The sequence below is a fragment of the Aquarana catesbeiana genome, linkage group LG09 (genome assembly GCF_042186555.1).
Source record: "Aquarana catesbeiana isolate 2022-GZ linkage group LG09, ASM4218655v1, whole genome shotgun sequence".
Lineage (NCBI taxonomy): Eukaryota > Metazoa > Chordata > Amphibia > Anura > Ranidae > Aquarana > Aquarana catesbeiana.
Genome location: NC_133332.1, coordinates 92,497,390 through 92,509,579, shown reverse-complemented (window position 1 = coordinate 92,509,579; position 12,190 = coordinate 92,497,390). Strand labels below are relative to the sequence as shown.

The window sequence follows — 12,190 nt, the reverse complement described above, 5'->3', positions numbered from 1 at the left end:
ATTTTACCACTATTATCCAGAAAAGGTCTCACCTGTGCCCCATCTGAGATGATGTTCACTATACTATGAAGGCCTTGACTGCTTGGCCCACCAGCTTATTGCTTACAGAGATTGGACAAGACTTCAAGCTATGGGTGGGACAGAGCCTTTGCCCCAAGTTGAGGCCTCCATTGCAAAGTAAATGTCATGTCAGACAGCCATATAGGAGGCTTTTCTGGACATGAGACGTTATAGCTGACACCTAGTAGTCTTAAGCTACGGCCAGTGTCCAGTTCAGGGGTATAGCCTATAGGGAATAAACAAGTTTTATTCTCAACGTTTAACTTCCTGAAAGTGGGACATATTTCTCATCAGTTGTGTTCCTGAGCTAGAATTTATAAAGTGCTTATCACCTATATAATTCTTTATGTACACAAAGGCTTCAGAAATAACAATTGTGTCCTTATAGTGTATGTATAGCCAAAACTTATTTTTTTAGTTTTTGATAGAATAGGGAATTAGTTTTTTTTTTTTTTTGTCTGTGCCTTGCTGGGAAGATTTCCCTTCCCTTCCTGTCCTGGAGATGCAACAGAGAGCAATAGCAAAACTTCACCAAAGTGATTGGAAGATTTTTCCTCACCTCTTGCTCTCATGACAATAGTAAGATTTAGCATTTCCTTCTACTTTCTTTCTTGGTGACAATAGTCACTAGGTCAAACAGATGGTAAAACTATGCAGTGGGACACAGACAGTAATAAAAAAAAAATGTAAATGTCTGCATACACAAACCCTTTAGTTCAAGTGGAACTTAAAGTGGAAGTTTAGGCAAAAACAAACTCTAATCCTACTCTCTGCCACATTCTTAGGGCTCTTTAACACGGGGGATCCGTATGTCCGTTTTTTATCCTTCCGTTTTCGGATGAAAAACGGACATACATGTATCCCTATGGAGCGTCGGATGTCAGCTGTGACATGTCCGCTGACATCCGACGCCGCTCCGATCCGAAAAGTGTAACGGAGGAAAAACCTACTTTTCCATCCGTTTTCGGATCGGATCGGGTGACGACGGACACTACGGTCCGTCATCATCCGATCCCCCCATAGGGGAGAGCGGCGCTCTGACAGGTCCGTAGCTGCACAGCGTGCAGCGATGGACCTGTCATCTTTCTGCTCAGCGGGGATCGGCGGAGCGATCCCCGCTGAGCCAGCGGGTGTTCACGGGGCGGATCATCACTGATCCGCCCCGTGTGAAAGAGCCCTAAGACTTATCTATCTAGCCATGTAAAGCAAAAATTGCTATACTTACCTGTTCTGCAATCTGGTTGCGGATGCTATGTCCAGGAAAGAACCGACAATGACTGGGAAGTGACCTCACCCATAGAGTTACTATGGGACTTCCGTTGTTCGCTCTTCTGCACACGCCTACATAGTGAAGCCACCGCTGACAGCTCAGCATGGGACCGGACTGGAGCAGCTGCAGAACAGGTAAGTACAGCGATTTCTGCTTTACAGGGCTAGATAGATTAGTCTCAGGCCCCATACACACTATTAGATTTTCTGCAGATTTTTGTCTTCAGATTTACCAAAACCATATACTTTGAGGTCAAACCATAAGAGTTTCAATTTGTATGCAATCAGGCAGGTCACCCTTGCACTACATGGCTTTGGTAAATCTGAAGACAAAAATCTGCAGAAAATCTAATAGTGTGTATGGGGTCTCAGAATGCGGCATAGAGTAGGATTAGAGTTAGTTATTTTGTTTTTGCATAAACTTCCACTTTAACCCATCAATTTACTGGTTTCCCAAAACAATTATATTTCATGAATGATAACTGTCACCATTGTTTACTTTCTTAACCGATCTGTTAAGCCATCAAATGGCTGGTGTTATAACTGATCAAAAGAGCAGTACCAAGGCAACTACAGATCAAGCAGAGGCTAAGATGGCAGCTTCCTGGATAGGAGAGTTTAGTTCTGTCTTAAAGCCAAACTCCAGGTCTGATTAAACTTTAGACAGTTAAGTCCAAACAAACTATTTCCTTCATCAACAGGTGTGCTTGCTGTCACTGCTGTATAGGCGGTGTTGGAAGGCAACATGGTTTAATACCATATATTTCTGGAGTTTTACTGCCTGTTTGATACAGCCATTTGGGCTCCTGGAAATTGCCTCTTGGAATGCCAGTACAGAAAGTTTACCCAGCAGGGTGTTTGTGACAAGGAGTCATAAATGGTAATTCATATCCTAACAGGATGTACTCGCACAGGCCTCCTGATGTGAGGTATGGGGGTAGAGGAACACTAGATAAGACCTCCTGAGGAAGTTACACCAATATCAAAGGCCAGCTGATGACCGGGGTCAAAAACCGTGATTCATGGACCAATGGTGCCCCTAGTGGAGACAACAGCATACTTCCTGGAAGATGGACACGAGAAGAATATACTTCCTGATGATTAGGAAGGACAACCTCTTATGGATTTTCATTTGTCAGAGTCCTAGACAGGCCGGCAGTGGGTGTTTGTGTGTGTGGTGTCTGAGTGAGCTTTAAAAGTAGTGGCCAGCTAGAGTTATCTCTCTTTTCCATTGTGCTCAGCTGAGACAGCATCTCGAAGACGACCTTACGTAACGTATTATATATGTTCTTTTGATTTATATGCTCTGTAATATTCTTTTAGTGTTTTGTTAGCATTTCTACTTTGTTGCTAAATAAATGAGATCCTTGCTTATTTAAGCAGTGTGTTTATTTTATAGCTAGCATTGTTGTTGTATCATCACCATTAACTTTATCAGAGCTTTGATAGAATAGTTAACTATAGGAATATACAAGTTAATACATAGTTATATAAATAGGGGAAATCCAAAACCACCCCATATTTATTTCAGGAGGTATGCGGCATCAGCTACATACAGTATACAGTACTGTGTTCCGGCAGCAGGACGGATACATCCCATCCCACTTCTGGAACAATTGACTCAAGCTGAGCACTGCTCAGCCATTCAGAGGATGCCCTATATTTTCGATGGGCTGGGTTCACACTGTTGTGTGGACGCGGCTCACAGCAGGGCTCCGTGCGTCCCTGTTCTCCGTTTCAGGGAAGAATCAGGCCCAAATTTTTGTCTGAATTCGGACCCGTAACAGACCAGAAGATGCACAGAACCCTTCTGCAAACCGCTCCGCAGCCGTCCTGGAGCTGTGTGAACTGGCTCCATTGAGAGCTGGTCACAGTCTCCTGACATGCAAATTGGGTGCGGGGAAACCCACATCCAATTCGCACCAGTGTGAACCCAGCTATAAGGGTTTAAGAACACATCTATATGACTGTCATCATTACTATGGTCAAAGACATGATCCAACTGCCAAACTATCAGGTAAATGGGGGTGGGGATGGGTGGGCATGACATATCTCAGGGACACAATTAAATTGAGCAAAAACAAACTTCAGCCTGGCCTTTATGTTAATATCTCCAAAACAATCGCTGGGGCTTCCGCTTCAAAACATAAATCTGATAATCACTACACCAAAGCCAGACTTTCTCAGATTAAACAATGGCCATCTTGTCTACAGGAACTTTTACCAGCAATTTATTTACTTCTTTGAGTTTTTGCTACTTTCTGAAAAACAAAAGTTGCCTTTGTATACTGTAGGAAGAGAATTATATAAATCATATGGTCAGGCAAAATATCTTCTATAAAAAAGGGAATTTATGTAATACAGCTAAAAGGAAAGAAGGCATATTTAGTGCATGTATAAGATTTACAAAAAGCCTCTTAGACAGTTTTATTCGAAGGGAAGATTAACAGTGTTTCACACAATCTTATATATTAAGAATGTTATCTTTAATGGCTGTGGTGTGTAGATGGAGAAGAGAACCAGGCTAATCCAGTGTTAGGTAAGCAGCCTAGCTGCTGCTGGACGTTTAGAAAGTAATAATGGTCAATGCGTACATACAGAACTGCTTACTTACCAAATATCATCACCGTACTCTAATATATAGCCGAACTGAATAGGACAACATCCATTTACCTCTGACCAGACGTGTCTAACTTCTTGTCGTACAACAGATCCATCTGGATCTCTATTTCCATACCAGTATTGCCGGCTACGATAGATAATCCCGCAAACACGGCACTCCAAGACATACCTGCAGTCGAGATATAGAGAAGTTCCGAATCTCATTATAGATGTCAAAATTTGAAATATAAATTTTCAGTTTTAACACTGTGGGCTTTACTTAAAGTGGTAGTAAAGTCCGCTGATTTTTACCTACAGGTAAGCCTATAATAAAGCTTACTCGTAGGGAACATTAATATCTCCGAAACGTGCACAGTTTATGAGATATGCGCTCTTTTTGCAGATGGTGACGTCCCCGGCGCATTCGTTCTGAAGGATTGGCATACCCACGTGCGCGGGAATGACATCATCACATGGCCATTTAAACTGCCGGAGCCCTCGAACCCGGAAGGAAGACTGGTTAAAGATGGAAGCCCTGCCAGTGATGACAGCGCACCGCTGGAGGGCTTCGTTCTAAGGTAAGTATTTCATAATGTGCTAGTATGCAATGAATACTAGCTCATTATGCCATTGCCTTGCAGTTTGTTTGTTTTTTTAAATGCATGAAATGAACAAATGTGGTGCAAAGACCCTTAATTTCTAATCACAAATCATTTTACACCAACCTACTAAATGCAGATGATTGAAGCTGAATTCCAAGTATGGATTTTTTTTGCATAGTTACATTGGTCCAATGTAAATACACATATTTCATACCTGATCGACCCCTATGGAAGCGGAGAATGCCTGCAGTACCCACTGCTACTATTTTGATGCTTATTGTCTTCCGGGTCCTCTGCTCCTGTGCTTGAACAGCTGCCCTGCTGCACAAAAACCACAGGGGGTCACTCCCTTGGCACAGATGCAATTGTTTTCGATGAATGCAAAGTGTTCTCTGACTGGACGAGGTGGACAGGTGGGAAGTAGCCTTGCAATCCCCACCTCGTCCAATCAGGGAACGCTTTGCATTTATTGAGGGGATTGCAAGGTGTTCTCTGAAAGGCACTCATGCCAAGCGAGTGACCCTCACTCTGTGCTTACTATGCAGCAGGGCAGCCGCTTGGCACAAGATCCACAGGATCAGCCAGGTATAAAATATGTATATTTACATTGGCCCATGCTGGATCAATGCAACTACGCTGGAAAAAAAAAATAAAAACATACCTGGAATCCACCTTTAACGTGTGACATCATTTGTACAACAGTACATTAAATGAATATAAAAAAAAAAAGGGCAACATACCCAGACCAAGCAAATTTCGCTAGGCCCATCAAAGGACTGTCTGTAGACGCCACACTTTTGGGGACTACAATCAACTCTCTTCCGCCCTCATAACATCGCTATTGAAAAAGAAAAAGAAGCAATAATTATTTTAGCCTTAGATGAAATGATCCAATTAAATACTTCAAGTTTTATTGATCCATATATTATTCCAATATTTATATTTCTTTTGCTATCCAAAATAAAGATTTTGTCTTTCATTAATCTGGCTTCAAGTACATAAGACAAAATTCTGCACCATTCAGCTATGCTAAATAGCAAAGGCGCCCTTAATGAAAGCAGTTTCTATAATTTAAACAAAAGCAGAGATTTTTGTTACACGTATTTCCATTACTTCCTTTCTTCCTGACAGGTGTCAGAAAGAGCAGAAAGCGGCACTTACCTTACAGATGAAAACTTTATTGTTATATTCATGGGCAAACTTGCACAAGCCATCTGCCTGGTGAGGGACTCCATCCTTCATATGATTCATCCTGTTCTTGCAGCGTGTCCTGTAGGTTATAAATAAATTGTTTAAAAAAAAACAAAAAAAAAAAAAAAACAGACTAATGTACTGATTATTAGGGAATACTGCTGCTCCAAATTCATTCTTCATAAAGGGGTAGCTGACATTTAGTGAAATCATAAAGCTTAATGTACACGGGACGTTTTTACAACCTCTCCTGAATGATTTAACTTGACAGATATTGACCCACGTTTAAAACGTCCGTTTTGCCACACTTGCGTTTAGAAGCATTTAAAAAAAAAACCCCAAAAACATATATTTTTATATATATATATATATATATATATATATATATATATATATATCCTGTAAACGAAATGCGTCTAAACACGGCGAGTTGCTGCGTTTAGCGCTTGAAATGCCTCTAAACTCAGCGTCTGAACTCATTTTTTTGCTTTCCAAAAAAGGCCTCTAAACTCAACTGCCTAGAAACGACTATAAACGACCCTGTGTACATGTACTGATAAGAGAACATAGAGGAGAGTTCAGGAGCAGTTAAAAAAAAATGCCCAACTGCTCCTAGACATCCGTTTACCAGCCGCAGTGTACATGAGGCCTAATTGCACAAGATTTCCTTTGCTAAAGCACTGTGTAGCAACTGGCATGTTTTTTTTATTTTTCATTTAAAACGAATGTCACTATTTTTTTTCAATGCCAAGATGATTGCTTGCTGTCTACATTCACTCACTCCAGCATTACTTGCATATCATAGCTCAGGACCAGCTTCTTGATAGTGACAATGGTTAACCATGCTTGCCTAAGCCCCATACATACTACTAGCTGGGTTGAACAAAAAACTGACAGCTCAGGTCAGAGCCACTGTACTAACAATCCGATGTTAGTACAGCGATCTTCCCTGCTGTGCTCTTGTGTTCTGAAAGGGGGGGGGACGCGCCCCCCCCCCCCCCCCCCGCCAGAACAGTCCGGTCAGAGCTCTCTGCCATTGGCTGAGAGCGCTGATTAGAAGCTGGTTGGCAGACCTTTTTCGGTCATGACCCTTCAACAGAAGCCAGCCGAATGGCCAGCTTCTGTCGGACCAGTTGCCGTACACCCGGGCCGAATGTTGGCTGGTTTCTATTGAACCGGCTGATGCCGCCTGACTTTTAGCCCGTGTCTATCAGGCTTTAGGTGTATCAGCCCAGCCACAAATAGGATCCATCAGGAACAAGTGACAGGGTGGAAACAGAGGAGCAAAGCTGTGAGAAAAGGAAGTGTCTGAACAAGTTGTGGCAGGATCACCAAGTATTACTTTAATGAAAGCTGCAAGACAACTTCTTAAATGACATTACCATGTAATTTATTAGAGATTAGAGATTTATTACACACTACTTAATTTTATTGGCTGGGTTTAGACCTACTATAACTAGTGTTAAACAATTTTTCCAATGGCCATTAGTCACTGGCAGACAGGACATACTGCAAGCAAAAATGAACATACTAAGGAAAAGAGCTGTACATAAGCATCCAATGTAAGAAGAAGAAAGGATGAGGAATTTTGTGGGATGAACACTCAAAAGTTCACAAATGGAAAGTACAAATGGGAAGAGGGTGATGAGGTTTTACTGAGGTGGAGGGTTCCTATCTGGGGATTCCCATAGGAGAATGGCAAACACTCTATACTGACATACTAGGGAAGGTTATTTGGTTGAATCCTGTGATTTGGAATTGCAGAAAGGGTCATCATTATGAAGGACGATGCTTATGTAATTACAGAGGTGGTGAAGCCAACAGTGCTGTTTCCAGGGATTCCCTGCAGAACTAAAACCAAAATCATGTGCTAAAAAATGAGAGTTAGAGGTTTGCTGAGCGGCTTTCCTATGGGTTAAGTAGACTTTCTTTCATCATCTTGTTGAGAGTATAGAGTATGAATCTAGGTATAGCAATGATGTAGTGTTAATTACTGTCCTTCTCTTTCATCAAACTAGATAACCAAATGTCACTCTATGCGAATACAGTATCTCACAAAAGTGAGTACACCCCTCACATTTTTGTAAATATTTTATTCTATCTTTTCATGTGACAACACTGAAGAAATGACACTTTGCTACAATGTAAAGTGGTGAGTGTACAGCTTGTAAAATTGCTGTCCCCTCAAAATAACACGCAGCCATTGTATAAACCGCTGGCAACAAAAGTGAGTACACCCCTAAGTGAAAATGTCCAAATTGGGTCCAAAGTGTCAATATTTTGTGTGACCACCATTATTTTCCAGCACTGCCTTAACTTACTTGGGCATGGAGTTCACCAGAGCATCACAGGTTGCCACTGGAGTCCTTTTCCACTCCTCCATGACGACATCACAGAGCTGGTGGATGTTAGAGACCTTGTGCTCCTCCACCTTCCATTTGAGGATGCCCCGCAGATGCTCAATAGGGTTTAGGTCTGGAGACATGCTTGGCCAGTCCATCACCTTTACCCTCAGCTTCTTTAGGTAGTGGTCGTCTTGAAGGTGTGTTTGGGGTCGTTATGTTGGAATACTGCCCTGTGGCCCAGTCTCGGAAGGGAGGGGATCATGCTCTGCTTCAGTATGTCACAGTACATGTTGGCATTCATGGTTCCCTCAATGAACTGTAGCTTCCCAGTGCCGGCAACATTGATGCAGCCCCAGACCATGACACTCCCACCACCATGCTTGACTGTAGGCATGACACACTTGTCTTTGTATGCCTCACCTGGTTGCCGCCACACACACTTGACACCATCTGAACCAAATAAGTTTATCTTGGTCTCATCAGACCACAGGACATGGTTCCAATAATCAATGTCCTTAGTTTGCTTGTCTGCAGCAAACTGTTTGCAGGCTTTCTTGTGCATCATCTTTAGAAGAGGTTTCCTTCTGGGAAGACAGCCATGCAGACCAATTTGATGCAGTGTGCGGCGTATGGTCTGAGCACTGACAGGCTGACCCCCCACCACTTCAACCTCTGCAGCAATGCTGGTAGTACTCATACGTCTATTTCCCAAAGACAACCTCTGGATATGACGCTGAGCACGTGCACTTAACTTTTTTGGTCGACCATGGTGAGGCCTGTTCTGAGTGTAATCTGTACTGTTAAACCTCTGTATGGTCTTGGCCACCGTGCTGCAGCTCAGTTTCAGGGTCTTTGCAATCTTCTTATAGCCTAGGCAATCTTTATGTAGAGCAACAATTCTTTTTTTCAGATACTCAGAGAGTTCTTTGCCATGAGGTGCCATGTTGAACTTCCAGTGACCAGTATGAGAGAGTGAGAGCGATAACACCAAATTTAACACACCTGCTCCCCATTCACACCTGAGACCTTGTAACACTAACGAGTCACATGACACCTGGGAGGAAAAATGGCTAATTGGGCCCAATTTGGATATTTTCACTTATGGGTGTACACATTTTTGTTGCCAGCGGTTTAGACATTAATGGCTGTGAGTTGAGTTATTTTCAGGGGACAGCAAATTTACAGTTATACAAGCTGTACACTCACTGCTTTACATTGTAGCAAAGTGTCATTTCTTCAGTGTTGTCACATGAAAAGATAGAATAAAATATTTACAAAAATGTGAGGGGTGTACTCACTTTTGTGAGATACTGTATATTGTTGGGACATGATTAGTATGATCCCCAAGTGGGCTGCTTTTAATAAAGGGATCCTTACAAGATTATGCACACATTTGGGGTTGATTTACTGCAGAGTGCAAAATCTGGTGAAGCAGTGCAAGGTAACTTCAGCTTGTTTAATTAATCACAATTAACATACCCGGTTTCCCCAAAAATAAGATCTAGCGTGATTGTCGGTGATGGCTGCGATATAAGCCCTACCCCCCAAATAAACCCTAGTTAAAGTCCTTGTAGGTCTTATTTTCAGGGTAGGGCTTATTTTTGGGGAAACAGGGTAGGGCTTATTTGGGGGGTAGGGCTTATATTGCAGCCATCACCGACAATCACGCTAGGTCTTATTTTTTGGGAAACAGGGTAGCAGAGTGACTCTCCTGCATGCCTAGTATGTGATCCGGCACTTCCAGGTAGGGGGACGTATGCGCCGAATGTGCTGTAATTAGACACAGCTGCTGATTGGCGAGGAGGATGAAAAAACAGAACTCTGTGAGTGTAAACAATACAGGGCTCTGTCCTGTCAGTGGGGATGTGGCGGTTTTTGTTTTCCTGCAAAGCAGGGTATAAAAACCGTTACCTCCCTTAGTAAAAAGCAGCACACAGTACACACAAACACTGGTTAGGCACCCATTTAACCCTTTGATTGCCCTAGATGTTAACCCCTTCCCAGCCAGGGTCATTAGTACAGCGACCGTGCATATATTTAGCACTTATCACTGTATTAGTGTCACTGGTTTCTACAAAGTGTCAGACTGCCCACCATCAGTCACTGATCACCGCCATTATTAGTATAAGAAAAATAAAAAATTCCAGTATATATATACACCATAGTTTGTAGAAGCTATAACATTTGCGTAAACCAAAGGATATACATTTATACATACACACATAATATATATATATATATATATATATATATATATATATATATATATATATATATATATATATATATATATATATATATATATATATATATATATATATATATATATATATATATATCTATCTATCTATCTATATATATATATATATAGATAGATAGATAGATAGATATATATATACATATACACACACATATATACACACACACACACACAATTATATAAAATCTATCAAGCTTGCTATGGGGCACTCAGGAAGGGGGAGGGCCCAGAGTTCCGGCGGGAGACCTGAGAAGAGGAGGATCGGCGCTGCTCTGTGCAAAACCACTGCACAGACCAGGTAAGTATGGCATGTTTATTTAAAAAAAAAAAAAAAAAAAAATTATATATATATATATATATATATATATATATATATATATATATATATATATATATATATATATATATATCCCCAACGCACATAAAAAGATATCCCATGGTTTTATACTAGGATTTTTTTAAAGTACGAAGTATGGCTAAAATGCTTTTTATAATAAATTTGAGTGTGGTGCCTTAAAAGTCTTTTCCTTGCTGAGTGATTTCAGGATGTGGAGCCTTCCACCATCCCATGTATTATACACAAATGGAAGGTATGCTTCATGCAACAGTCATGCACTCTCCACCCAATGCAGCCTCAGTGTGAAAGTGGTTACAAGAAAAACAAATAATAATTAAATAATTTTATAATAAGAAATTTTTGTATAAAAGTGTGTACTCAAAAAATTCAACTGACAAAAGGCTATAAACACAGTGCATGGACATGCACAGAACACGGGTATAGCTAACGCGTTTCGGGGGCGCACCCCCTTCCTCAGAGCTGGCCTAGCTTTGAGGAAGGGGGTGCGCCCCAGAAACGCGTTAGCTGTACCCCATATTCTGTGCATGTCCATGCACTGTGTTTATAGCCTTTTGTCAGTTGCATTTTGTGAGTACTCACTCTTTTTACAAAAATTTCTTGTTATTAAAATTATCTCTGGTAATGCACTAGGTGTGCGCGCCTTCCATGTCTGTTTTTCTTGTAGTTCCTTTCGGATTACCCCATCTGAGAAAGGCAGTATCCACCTAGTTCTGAGATACCATATATACCTTTCACACCACCATTTTATCTGACATCTGTTACTCCTCACCTTGAAAGACCTATTAGCGCTGGAAGTGACTGTGTTCAGTGTGAAAGTGATGTACAAACTCATCCCGATTATGTGCGATTCATTTGTTCCCCAGTTAGACAAGCACAGCTTTATGAATGGATTCATATTATCTATGGTTTAATACTGCTAAATTGCTTTCACGCAGCCATCTCAAGCCTTTCTTGACCTTGCTTTCACTTGTCTAGCCAATAGTTTCCACCACTTAATTTTAATCTGCATCGCACAAGAGCAACCTGCCAAGCAATCTGAAAAGTTGCACCAAGGGAGCGTTCAAATTGTTGTAACGCAAGATTCCCGCACTACTTTTCTGTGATCTCATTGCGACTTGCATTGACTTCTGTTAAATGATGTTGCAAGCCGCAATCGGAGAGCCAAATCGCACTGATCTGTGGCTTTAAAGTAGCGTGATTTCAAAGCCGCCCTAGTGTGAATCAGGGCTAACTGAACAAGCTGAAGATAGAAGCTGATTGATTGCCATGCACAGTTGCTCTAGATTCTGTCTGCTCTAGTTTTCACTTTAAAAGAGACAATATAATGGTTCTGTATATGTTTTCTTTTGTTATTATGGTCATTACTAAATCATGACCATAATGCTTTTTTGGTCACTAAATAAAAAAATGCTGCAAGTGATAATTTTGTACTCTTATTTTCAGCCACGCCTTTTCCAAGCTATCCTTATCTGTTTTAATGACAACTTCCTGTAGTTACTAAACT

The 12,190-nt window shown here is 41.2% G+C and overlaps 1 protein-coding gene across 1 annotated transcript in view; it reads right to left on the bottom strand.

Annotated features, from left to right (window-relative positions):
- Positions 1 to 12,190, bottom strand: part of LOC141107922 (zinc finger FYVE domain-containing protein 1-like) — a 50,067-nt gene that overhangs the window by 19,446 nt on the left and 18,431 nt on the right. Inside the window, exons 5-7 of the mRNA XM_073598986.1 lie at positions 5,694 to 5,802; positions 5,273 to 5,370; positions 4,003 to 4,120 (exon numbers count right to left, since the gene is read on the bottom strand). Coding sequence (XP_073455087.1) covers positions 4,003 to 4,120; positions 5,273 to 5,370; positions 5,694 to 5,802 — 325 coding nt within the window. The remainder of the gene's footprint in view (positions 1 to 4,002; positions 4,121 to 5,272; positions 5,371 to 5,693; positions 5,803 to 12,190) is intronic.